We start from the raw sequence: 13,022 nt of genomic DNA on the forward strand, positions 1-13,022 counted from the left end.
CTTGCAGGTGATTGTAAGAAAGAGATTAAGTTATTTCCATTTTAGAGAAAAAATTAGTTATGACATTTCGAAAACAAAAATAAGAGTTCCGAATAAATTACTGTTAATAAATAATTAAAAATACAAAAAATGAAATGAATGGGTGTGAATTTAACATGCATTTAGAGACTTTTTTTGTTCTTTTCATACCAACTTAAAGCGAATGTCTGATGGAAACAGTTTGAAATGTTTTCAATGCCAGTACTTAAGCCTCACAACCATTGTATCTTTATTAAGAGGAAAAATGAAAAGTCTTCCTTTGTTTTTCTCTTTACTGTTGTTCTGAAACATCTTATCTCATAAAAGTGTGAGTCATGTATTCCAGCTTTTTGATATTCAGGAAGTAAAATAAGGATTGTCCTTAGCTGTGACGAAAAATCCAGTAATTGTTTTTTTCTGAGTGACGTCTCGATACAAAAAAAAATACTGACTCAACCATTAGCGTGATTTGGGGGTCAGGACTACCTTATTTGTTCGACCAGTGGCAGATGAGGAGAGTGTTTTTTGTAATTCTGTTTGCTGCTGCAATCTTTATTTAGTGGCCTATACCAGTATAACTGTCTGCCAAATGCTTATCAGGATTTTGGACAAAATGTACCTGGTTCCTCCCGATGTGACCTGAAGAAGAACCTCATAGAAGCAGGATGCAGAAGAGGAGCTCTGGAGTATCCCACCAGCAAAATGCATGTGACAGAGAACAAAGATCTCAGTGACAAGGCCTCGGGGTCCACCACCGACGTCACCCAGATCCAACCTCAGAGCATGCACATCTCTCTGAGACCCGGTGAGTTTATCAACCCATAAACAAGTGACCACATGTTCCTCCATTAGACCAAATAGTTACTCTGGTGTCCCACAGATGATTCCCAGGTCTTCACACTGAAAGTCCGTCAGGTTGAGGACTACCCTGTTGACTTGTATTATCTGATGGACTTGTCCTACTCCATGAATGACGACCTGTCGCAGCTGCGACGGCTGGGGCGAGGCCTGGCTGAAGAGATGAGTAAAACCACCAGCAATCTACGCATGGGCTTTGGGGCTTTCGTGGATAAACCCGTGTCCCCATACATGTACATCTCACCTCAAGAAGCCGTGTTAAATCCCTGTTACTCGTGAGTGATGGCATGTATTTACACACTGAACGTAAACATTACAGATGATGGGTGTTTATTTCAAACTTGTAATTGGGCGGTTGACTTGTTGGCTGACAGAATCTAATATTACATCTTTAGACACTGCTATTATGGTTGAAGTGTCTCCATTTGTTGAGTTACGTACATAAATAAGTGTTATGCTGTAAGCTGTTTTCTAAAGCTTAAATGTTGAGACTCATTTGTGTCAGCAAATGTGAAGAACCAATTCTATTGTAACTTTCTGAATTCTCTCCGTTAATGTTCTTTTCTGATCCTTCTACATCTTAATACATTATCTTCCATAGGATCCCATACAAATGCCAACCTCAGTTTGGCTACAGACACGTTCTTTCTCTGACAGAGGAGGTCGGCCGCTTTACAGAGGAAGTGAAGAAACAGAAGGTGTCTCGGAACAGGGACGCGCCAGAAGGAGGCTTTGATGCCATTATACAGGCAGCCGTGTGCAAGGTTGAACTCTCTAAACAAGCAAAAATAAATACAGAGAACTTTACAATATAAGTAGCTTTTGCATTGGTTATTTTTGGCCCAAAATAAGTTTTCTTATTTGAACAATTTTGTCTTTCTCTCAGGAGAAAATTGGTTGGAGACCAGGTGCATCCCACTTACTGGTTTTCACCACAGATGCGAAGACACACGTGGCACTCGATGGGCGCCTGGCGGGCATTGTACGACCCAATGACGGCCAATGTTATGTGGGCACAGATAACGTCTACAATATGTCTACAACTATGGTATTCTGCTGATCTTGTTAATTACTTTTTAGTAGGGATGTGACGATGCACCCCGAGCTGGTTGAAAATGGATACAAATATGTGACGATTCAAATCAGTTGAGATGTTAAACGAATGATGATACAATTGGGAGTGGGAGTTCATTTGAATGTGTTTCTAAGGGGAACTGACTGTCTTTAGAAAAGTTTACATGGTGTTTTCTTTTCATCTTGCCTTTAATGCATATTAATGTAGTGTTCATAAGCACAGCGCTGCTTTGTTTACAGCGTTAACCAAGGAACGCTGTTCCATAAGTGCCACCTGCTGTCAGAGAGTGAATTTGCATTTTCATTCATCCCGCCTGCTGGTCTTGTTTCATGCAGATGTTTAATATAGTAAGGTTTCACAAAGCTGTTTTTGTTTCAAATTTCGAAATGATACAATCCAATTTAGATTAATTGACTTAAAAACTGCTCATGCTGCATGTACGCAGCGTCTTTGTTTGGATTTTGATTAAAATAAATTGGTTGCCTCTGATTTTAAATGGATAGAGCACAGGCAAAGCCTTAGTTTGTTTAAATGAAGAGATATCTTTTTGCTTTAAAATTAAAATTTAGTTTTGTTAGTTGACATAATTCAATTTTACAAAGAAATGTGCACCATTTTGTAAAAGCATTTATAATGTCTTAAATCTCATTTTGTTAAAAACATTGTGAGAAAATCGTTTTGTGAAATCAATATTGTGAATCATATCGCATTGTGAGTAGAGTAAATCGTTACATCCCTACATTTTAGTCAATTTTGGGTGAAACATATAGACAAAACATTCACTTTGATAGGGTATTTAGCATTAGACACACTGTACAGCATATGAAAACTCTTAAATTAAGTTTATATTACCTTTATTTATGCATACTAATGGATTACATTTTTTTCAGGACTACCCATCCCTGGCATTAATCACAGAGAAAATGTCAGAGAACAATATAAATCTCATCTTTGCTGTGACTAGCCATGTGGAATCACTCTATAAGGTAAGAAGGGTAATAAATGTTATTGTAAATCAGTATGACAAATGCCTGTAGCGAATCAGCTCATGGGGAAATATGAATAATTAATCATAACTAGTTATAATTAATTATAAACATTTTAATATGATTTTTAAGATCACTTTCAAAGATTTATCCTTCTTTCGCTCTCTTTATCCATTGTAGAACTACAGTGAGCTGATTCCTGGCACTGCGGTGGGCACGCTGTCCGAGGACTCTCATAATGTCATCCAGCTGATCCAGGATGCATACGCTGTAATGTCCCTTTTTACATTTACTAAAAAGGAATTTCTAGGTTCAATACAACTTCTTTAAGTTTAAGAAATGTTTCTGGACTATAGAATGATTTTCTGTGATGATCTACATATGCTAACGATAGAGCTAAACTTGTGCTGAACCTGGAGCATTCCTTTAAAAGGCTTTACTCCATTCACATTGTCTGTGGTTACTGATCTATTGTTTGCTGTTGTGTTTGTGTGTTTGTGTAACAGAAACTGCGTTCTAAGGTTGAGCTGGAGCTCTTGAATGTCCCGGAAGAGCTCAGTCTGACATTTAATGCCACATGTCTCAATGGAGAGGTCATCCCTGGGCTAAGATCCTGCTCTGGCCTCAAAAGAGGAGATACCGTCAGTATCCTCTTCTCTCTTTATCTCTCTCTTTCAGTCCATCTCTCTAATATTCTCCATCCACCTCATTTGGATTTCATGTTGTTACTTTATTCTCACTCTAAAATTCCTGGTATAACTCAACCAAACCACTCATCCCAAAACTCCCCTACGGTCAGTTCGGTCACTTCCTTCTTTTCAGTCATATACCCACTCTGAGTTCTTGACATATTCCACAAGAGGAGGAGCACAGGAAATGTCCTTTCTAATGTGCAATCATCAGCCTTCTTCGATAAATGAGTTGCATGAAATGTTGTGGTTTCACTCCCTTCCTTATTAACGGTTAACTGTAAAAAACTTTTACACATTCAGGACAAGTGGGTGTAACTGTGCCATTACTCTTTTTGCTGAGTGTGTCTCGGGATCAGACTCGCCTGTTTCCTGTTCTTCCGTGCTGCTCTGACTCACACCACCCAGCCTTCAGTTCAGACTGTCTGTCAGTCCAACACAATCACATGTTAGGCAGCCTACACACTGACTGTCAGCAATGGAATAACACTCACATACTGTATGTCATGTACATAATGGCTAAACATTCTCCATAAGAAATATAAGAATGAACAAATGAACAAATATAATTTTATTTTCAATTATTATATTATATTATATATTTACTATATTATATATATTTTTCACTTACAAAAATCAAGTCTTCAAGTGGTGAATAACAATAAAAACATTACATTGCTGTGACAGACCAGTAAAGTACTGATTTGACATTATTAGAAAACATATTTTCATTAATTATAATTATAATACTTCATTTATACATGTTTTTAATATTCAATTATTTGTTGTATTTACATTTTATTGCACTACCATTCATTGGTTAGGGTCAGTTAGATTTTATAATATTTTGAAAGAAAACTCTTATGCTCATCAAGGCTGCATTTGTTTAATCTAAAATACAGTAATATTGTAAAATATTTCATATTTAATAGTTACAGTTCAAAATAGTACCTATTTTCTATTTTTTTTGGTTCTCAATAAATATTTCTAATATTATCAATGTTGAAAACAAATGTGCTACTTATTGCTAATATTGTTGTGGAAACCAAAATAATTTTTGGTCACCTTTGATCAATTTAAGTATACATTTTCTTAAAAAATCGGACCCCAAAGCCTATTATGGTCCTACAGTACAACTTTGTAATGTATAATAATTCATGTTTGTGAACACCAGTGCTCTGTAACAACTCCACACTCCCTCAATCCCATCTCCCCAGGTATCCTTCAGTGTAGAAGCTCGGGCCAGAGGCTGTCCTAAAGTGAAGCGCAAGACCTTCACCATCAAACCGGTGGGCTTCAAAGACACCTTGCAGATCACAGTCAACTTCGAGTGTGAGTGTAAATGCCAAGCTAAGGCAGAGCCTGACAGTCCCGTCTGTCACCATGGCAATGGCACCTACGAGTGTGGGATCTGCCTGTGCAACCCGGGACGATTGGGTCCCAGGTGTGAATGTGCAGAGGGGGACTACAGCCCCACCGAGCAGGACGCCTGCACCGGGCCAGACAAAGTGGTCTGCAGCGGCCGTGGAGACTGTGTGTGTGGCCAGTGCGTGTGCCACAATAATGATTTCGGCAAGGTGTGGGGGAAGAGGTGTGAGTGTGACGATTTCAGCTGCCTGCGGTACAAAGGAGAGCTGTGCTCAGGTAAGAAAAGATTTGGGGATGATAGAGAGTGTGATAGAGTTTTATTATTAGACTGTTGGATGTGACATTAACAGTGATCCCAACAAGTGTTTTTGGACACTTTTAAACTAAATGTGTAAATGTATTTGAATCAGATGTAAAATATCCAACCCAGTAGCATTTGCAAACAAATGTGGGGGGAAGTAATAATTTTTTCCAGGTTTAGGAACTGAAAACCGAATAAAAAAAAAAAATCCAGAACTGAATGATGTTCTCATATGGAAACAAATTGTTCATATGAGTCATTTTTTAGAGAAACAGAAACATACAATGCAACGTGTAGTCCGATTCCCGAACAAATTATTCTTACGAGTTTTGAGACATTCAGACATTTTTTAGTAAATCAAAAACATACAGTACAACCAGTGTGGTCCAATTCCTGAACAAATGATTATTATGAGTGGATTGGTTTCAGTAAATCAAAACTATACAGTGAAAACAGTGTAGTCTGATTCCTGAACAAATTATTCATATAAGCTGTTTCTTTTTTGTGAATCAAAAACATACAGTACAACCACTGTAATCGAATTCCCGAACGAATTATTCTTATGAACAGTTCTTTTTACAGAATCGGAACCATACAGAGCAACCAGTGTAGTCAGATTCCCGAACAAATTATTCTTTTGAGTCTGATCTTTTTAGCGAATCAAAACCATACAGTGCAACTAATGTAGTCAGTTTCCCGAACAAATGATTCTTATGAGTGAATATTTTTCATTTTTAAACATGTATATTTTGTTTTACAATAGAAATCATTACAAATGTCTTTTTGCAGAAACATTTGCTTGAACAGCACAACATAATGCCACTTGGTTTAATATTTTGTTATATAATGCAAAGACACTTATACATTTTTAAAGAGACCTAGGGGTCCAAATACTTTTTAGGGCCCCTGCATCTCAGCCTTGACAAACTCACAATGAGCAGGATATTTTAGAAAAAAGTCTGTTTTTTTTCACAGCCTATTATATTGTACAAAAGTCTTTCTGTACGAGTAAGATTCCTTGTTCCCTGCCTCACATCACCTCAAAGGAATTACCTACAATAACACTAAAATGTCTCCTGTGTTAGTCGAAGAACGAGCTTCTCTTATAAATAAACAGGCTCTGTGGGACTTGGCAGGCTAAACCATGTGTTGACCTATTTGAGACGTGTGTTTGTTCTTAAGACGAGGTGCTGATGTTCCACTGGGGCGCGTTTGAGTTGGAATGGCCGAAGAGTTTATGTAAAAAAAAAAAAAACCCGCTATAGGGCACCTCTTGAAGTTGTGTACCTCTTGGAAGGGGGTTGGTTTCTCACTTAAACAAAACCAGATCTCTGTAGTCGTGATTCCAAAAGATTTCAGCCTCTGCTGTAACAAACTGAGCATTTTTAAGAGAAAACATCTTGTAGATCTACAAGAAGGTTCTTACAGCATACTCCCAGAGGTCCAAGTAATCCAGAAAATGCCTTTCTGCGTTGTCACACACTGATGATGTCAGTGAACCAAAAATAGCCCAGTGAGGGAGTAAAGTGGTGTTTAGGCTGATGTGATGAGTTTGTATTGTTTTCTCTGGGAAGAATAATTACACACAATACAATGTTATTTTTTACATTTGGTTAGCCATTGTTCTATTTCCATGTGGTTTTGTTTTTGATTTAGCTGCATCATTGTTGTATTTTCAACCAAAATCCCAAATCACTCATAAACATTGTTTTGCTAAGGAATAAAGCACTGTAATCTCCTAAGCAAACATGCACACTGCTGCAAATGTGTTTATAATTATAACTGTAAATCACGCATGTAATGGAGCTCAGCATTCTGCCATTGAACGTCAAGTGAAATATATTACGACTATCATATCAGTTCTGTCACATTCCTCACATTCAAGGCCCCAGATGTCCATTTTTAGAAATCTCTGTAATAAAAAATGAAAGATGGAGCTGTTTGACAACAGCTGAGTGTGATTGGGGAATTTCATTTGTTAAACATGGAAAGCCTCAGCATAATATTTGGAAATGAGTCGTTTTTTTTCTATGCATGTATGGAATGTACAACTCCGTACATGAGGCACTTGTATGGGCTCAGGTTCAAACTGACCTTATTACATTATGAGATTCATCATGGAAAGCTTTCTTTCATGGGTCAAAAAAGCGTCTAAATTCTACAATCATGTGGAGTCTGCCCACTCATTCCCATCTTTGTGTTATTTTTCCCTACATGGCTCATTCCAGGTCATGGCACTTGTTCCTGTGGGTTTTGCCAGTGTGATCCAGACTGGAAGGGGGAGAACTGCAACTGTTCTACTCGTACAGACACCTGCATGTCCAGTTTGGGGCTGTTGTGCAGCGGTCGTGGTCAGTGTGTGTGTGGGAGCTGTGAATGCACTCAGCCTGGGGCCTACGGCTCCACCTGCGACAAATGCCCCACCTGCCCTGACGCCTGTACCTTGAAGAAGTAAGCGTAACTCCTATATTAAGCATAAAATAACATGGTCAGAATAGCATACTACCAAATTTTATTGTACATTTTCTGTATGCATAAAATACAGAGATGACCTTGTACATTTTCCAAAATGTGCATTTTTCAAATGTCCATTGGCCTTTGATTGCTGAGTGTTTTAACTGTGATTAACTTGTATTTCTTGACCCATTATTTGGTTTAACTGCCAAAAGCCTTAAATGTGCAAAATAACCATTTGTATTTCTAATTGGATGGCAATAGTTGAATTTAGCATGCAATATGATCTGGTCATGTGACCACAATGTAACACTACTATTTGGAATGTTTATTATTCTGTAAGACGTTCTTATTCACATGCAGTTTTTAAAAAATATATTATGGACGTATACGGTTTATACTACACAGTATTCAGTAAGTAGTATACTTTACCCTAGTAAAAAAAAATTATATATTTAAAATACATTTATTTCATACTAAGTATAGTTCAAATCTATTGACATATTTACTGACATATCGCTCGAGACTTACTGATATAATAAATTATAATTCAACTTCATTTGGAGTACTACATGTGCACAATGCACATTTCCTAATATTAAGCCTGAAATGTGTTTTAATGTCACTATTGATGATGATTGTATGATTTTTTTATAATATCAGTCTTTAAATGCAAGATATTTAAAGTGTACCTGAAGTATACTTGCAATAGTTCCACTTTAGCACAATCAGATATACTTCAGTATATCTTTAGTTGGACTTCAGCACTACTTCCGCACAATTAGATTGCATTAAGTGCACAATTAGTTGTTCCAACTAATTAACATACTTTAAGTATGCCTGTGTAGTATACTAAAGGTACAATTGCAGGGTAATTTTATTAAGGACATAAATATGTAAATGTATTTGTAGTATACTTAGCATGAAATAAATGTATCTCAAATACATTTTAGTATATTTATTTTTTACTAGGGTACAGTAAGCAGTAAACTAGTATTCTAATCCAAACGTAGGCAATTCAAGTTTAAAAGTTTATGTCAAATCTGTATTTAAGTAAAAGATCTTTCTCTCTCTCTCTAGGGACTGTGTAGAGTGTAAGCACTTTAAGAGAGGGAAACTCTTCGATGATGACTCCTGCACTCGAATCTGCAGAGATGAAATCAGACTGGTGGATGATTTGGGTACCATTATTACATTATCATTTTATTTTATTATTTCATTTTATTTATAGCATTCTAGCTTTTTCTGTATAGCCTTCTTTTGTAACCCTCCGTTACCATACAGTTTTCCATGATAAGAATGCAGTGAATTGCACCTATAAGGATGAGGACGACTGCGTGCAAAGGTTTCAGTACTATGAGGACAACAGTGGCAAATCCATCTTGTTTCTGGTGAAAGAGCCAGGTAACATTCTGTTAATGCTCTTACTGCTGAAGAAAATCAATGTGTTTACTTTGCTTCAGACGCTGGTCTCGATCTTTGTACAAAGATTGTTTGAGAAAACTAAAGGGAAGTATATTATTTACAGAATTAGTGTTTTTAGTTTCTAGGTGTTTGCGTAAGCGTATGGCAGTGTAGGTATATGTGCAGTGTGTGACGGCTGTAAATTCAGGAGCCCGCAGTGAGAGTCTGCTGCTCTGCTTTAATGGACACACATGTGGAACATGGGCTCTATTAGTGGCACACACATCCCCAGAACCCAGGGAGCACCCCACCTTGTAAAAACACACAGCAATAAACAACATCCAAGCTACTGAAGAACCCGCTGACACAGTGTAATTCCTACTGGGATAGGAATGGTTCAGACAGGAAGCAAAGAGACAGACACAAGACTATATAGAGAAGCGAGCCTATAGCTTTTTTTTTTTTTTACTTTTATTCAGCAAGGACGTAGCCTATTAAATTGATCAAAAATGACAGTAAGTTATTTATGGTGTTTCAAAAGATTTCTATTTCAAATGCATCCTGTTCTTGTGAACTTTCTATTCATCATAAGTCACATTTTAAAATAGAAGCATCTTTCACCTACATTTCCTTTTCCTGTGTAATAGACTGTCCTAAAGGCCCTGATATCTTGGTGGTGCTCCTGTCAGTAGCTGGTGCCATTTTGTTCTTGGGTCTGGCTGCCCTGCTTATCTGGAAACTGCTCATCACCATCCATGATCGGCGTGAATTTGCTAAGTTCGAGGAGGAGCGGGCACGTGCCAAGTGGGAAACGGTTAGTGAAGTGCAAAAATACACACTGCATAGTGCAGTACATTTCAGACAGAAGCTAACTGATCAAAGACCTCAGGATACATAACCAAAAACATTTACACTCCCACACCTCTCTGTTTAATGTAAAAAGCTCAAATTACTGTGTGTAAGTAGCTTGGTGAACTATAGATGTTGGCAGGATGATTTTACTGTTTCAGTGGCATGCTGTTTTCCCCTTCAGAACAAAGAAAAAGCCTCCGTACCCCTGGGCAAGTTTTGTTTTAAATTATCCAATGCTAATTAGGCTTTCCCCGTGAGGTCTGGAGCCACATGTGAACCCTCTGATCCCCTCTGCTCAATACTGAGCTCCCTACTTAAACTTTTATGTTGAAATATGTGTAATTTGACTCTTGTTTAAAGGAATAGTTCACCCAAAAATGAAAATTTGCTGAAAATTTCCTCACCCTCAGGCCATCCAAGATGCATTTGTTTTTTTAATCGGAACAGATTTGGAGAAATTTAGCATTACATCACTTGCTCATCAGTAGATCCTCTGCAGTGAATGGGTGCCGTCAGAATGAGAGTCCAAACATCACAATAATCCACAAGTAATCCACACGACTCCAGTCTATCAGTTAATGTCTTGTGAAGCAAAAAACTGTTTGTAATAAATCCATTATTAAGATGTTTTAACTTAAACTGTTGCTTCCAGCTAAAATATGAGTCCTCTATCCATAATATTGCCTTTTCTCTAGTGAAAAAGTTGTCTCGTCTGAATCGGATCAAGATCAAGCACCATTTACAAGCAAAACCAGTCCAAAATCATTTTAAACAAAGATGTTGGTGGATTTTGATGTGAGAGAATAACAGGAGATGGCCTGCGTTATTATTGTATTTTAGCCAGAAGCGATGGAAAGTTAAAAACACCTTAATGATGGTTTTGTTATTTAAAAACATGCAACTTTACAGAAGACGTTAATTAATGGACTAGAGGACTGTGGATTACTGTGATGGTTTTTATCAGCTGTTCGGACTCTCATTCTGACGGCACCCATTCACTGCAGAGGATCCACTGAGGAGCAAGTAATGTAATGCTAAATTTCTCCAAATCTGTTCCTATGAAGAGGCTAAATTTTGTATGGCTTGAGGGTGAGTAGATTTTCAATTTTCAGCTTTTTTTTTTTTTTGGTGAATTCTGTGTAAATGCATACTGAATGATAACTAGATTTTTATTCTTATAGGGCCACAACCCCCTCTACAAAGGTGCCACATCAACATTCACAAACATCACATACCGAGGCAAGGACTGACTGCAGAGAGCAGAGGAAGAATTGGACATCGCTTACAGACAGTGTTCATATTTTAAAAGGTTTAAAAGTATTAATGTTTTTGTAAAATTGAATATGCAAATTGAACACGTTCAGGAAGGGTTGTACATATTTTGTTGTTGTACATATGTAAAGTCAAAAATGGCATAATCCCTCTGTGGAAGTCTTTCTGTTTGTCACTGGATGAATGTTAATCTTTACATTTGCTTCCTACATGACTGTATTTGTCAGCAGCACCGTGCCTGGAGAGATAGCTTCACACTGTAGTGACACACGTCAAGCCATTTCCTCCCTCTCCCTGCTCCCTCACTCTGTGCAGTGGCAGATATGAATGATAAAAAGCCTGAGCAATCTTTGCAACTACTGATGGCCTGTGGTAACACTGAATCCCTCATCATGAGCAAGAAATGTTCTTAATATAAGCTGTTCTCTTCGCTGTGGTTATAGCTTTATTAATATTATGCAATTATAGTGGTAGCTTTATCCCACTGGCCTTTAGTGCACAATTTTGGTAGGGTTCACAAATCAAGTGCTGTATAAAAATGTACGAGAGTTGTCTGTCGCCATAGTTTTTTACAAAATGTATGTCAAAAATAGAGACATTTTTATTATTTGTCTGGCAGAATAACCTTAAAAGCCAAAAGTCCTTCTCAGCTCAAGTGCAAAAAAGTAACAGTGCCCCCTCCAATGGGAAATATATGAACGTCTGGATTTTGTGTTTTGATGCTGTCAGACTCAGACCAAATTTAGTATGTGTTAATTAAATAGTTAGTTTGTCAGATTATGTCTTAAAAAAATACATCTAATGTGATATATTTAAGTTAAATATTATTACCTTTCCTTATATCTAGCGATGCCACACACTTCAATCTTGATATCAACAAAACATGATATATGTATCAATGTTTTTTCCATGCTCATATTAGTAGAATATATTACTGTTATTAATTACTATTAAACTAATTTCATTGTTTGTATTTGGGGTTAATTAAGGCCTGTTTTTCCATTTCATTCCATATCACTTTTAATGTCTAATAACCTGGTCTAATTTAAATTAATCGGACTAATTCTATATTTAATTTTCTTGTGAAGGCATGTAATATTTCTGTGGATGTGATTCTGTTCTATGTATTGAACTACAGCGCCACCTACTGGACCGATGTTACAACCATGTACAGTTCGAATGATTTTTCCTTTTTCATCAAAACACTGATAGGTAGCGTAATTATTATGCGAGTTATTTACGTTTTACGTGCAGCAAATAATGTATTATAGGGAATTTACATTTACTATAGGCCTAGTATATTTTGTAAGGACATTTTCTGAAATCTGACTCTGATTAAAGTTAAATATTTTTATGTTATTATTATATTGCTATGTTGAATATAACAAGCAAAGTGGGAGAGCTGGTAAATCCGAAATAATTTGCCACACCAGATATCAAAAAGTGGGTCACTGCTAATCTTAATCACAGATAATTATGTCCGTATTGTTCCATTAGGCCATATAAGTAACAAGTAACTACATGATAAATGTAGTCAATTGGATCATTAAATTATTAGAAAGTGTCCTACTTTACCTTTATGTATTTAAAGTTTCAGCCATAAATAAATATATTTATGTTACTTTTAAATAACATTTCAGCTCTAAATAAATACATTTTTATTTTTAACTAACTTTTCATAAATATCAGTATATCTGTTGTTATTTTAACTAACGTTTAAGCCCTAAATAAATACATAAAAAGTA

At 36.7% G+C, this 13,022-nt stretch overlaps 1 protein-coding gene across 1 annotated transcript; it reads left to right on the forward strand.

Annotated features, from left to right (window-relative positions):
• Nucleotides 1–353: 353 nt before the first annotated feature.
• Nucleotides 354–12,187, forward strand: LOC107706862 (integrin beta-3-like). Its single transcript, XM_016510693.1, has 14 exons — nucleotides 354–382; nucleotides 579–823; nucleotides 899–1,151; nucleotides 1,478–1,640; nucleotides 1,763–1,924; nucleotides 2,842–2,937; nucleotides 3,118–3,207; nucleotides 3,444–3,578; nucleotides 4,844–5,270; nucleotides 7,524–7,746; nucleotides 8,830–8,930; nucleotides 9,034–9,153; nucleotides 9,801–9,967; nucleotides 11,187–12,187. The coding sequence occupies exons 1-14, from the start codon at nucleotides 354–356 to the stop codon at nucleotides 11,253–11,255; spliced, it is 2,280 nt and encodes a 759-aa protein (XP_016366179.1). The 3' UTR covers nucleotides 11,256–12,187.
• The last annotated feature ends 835 nt before the right edge of the window (nucleotides 12,188–13,022 follow it).

The sequence above is a fragment of the Sinocyclocheilus rhinocerous genome, unplaced genomic scaffold (assembly GCF_001515625.1).
Source record: "Sinocyclocheilus rhinocerous isolate Xijiao unplaced genomic scaffold, SAMN03320098_v1.1 scaffold144, whole genome shotgun sequence".
NCBI lineage: Eukaryota > Metazoa > Chordata > Actinopteri > Cypriniformes > Cyprinidae > Sinocyclocheilus > Sinocyclocheilus rhinocerous.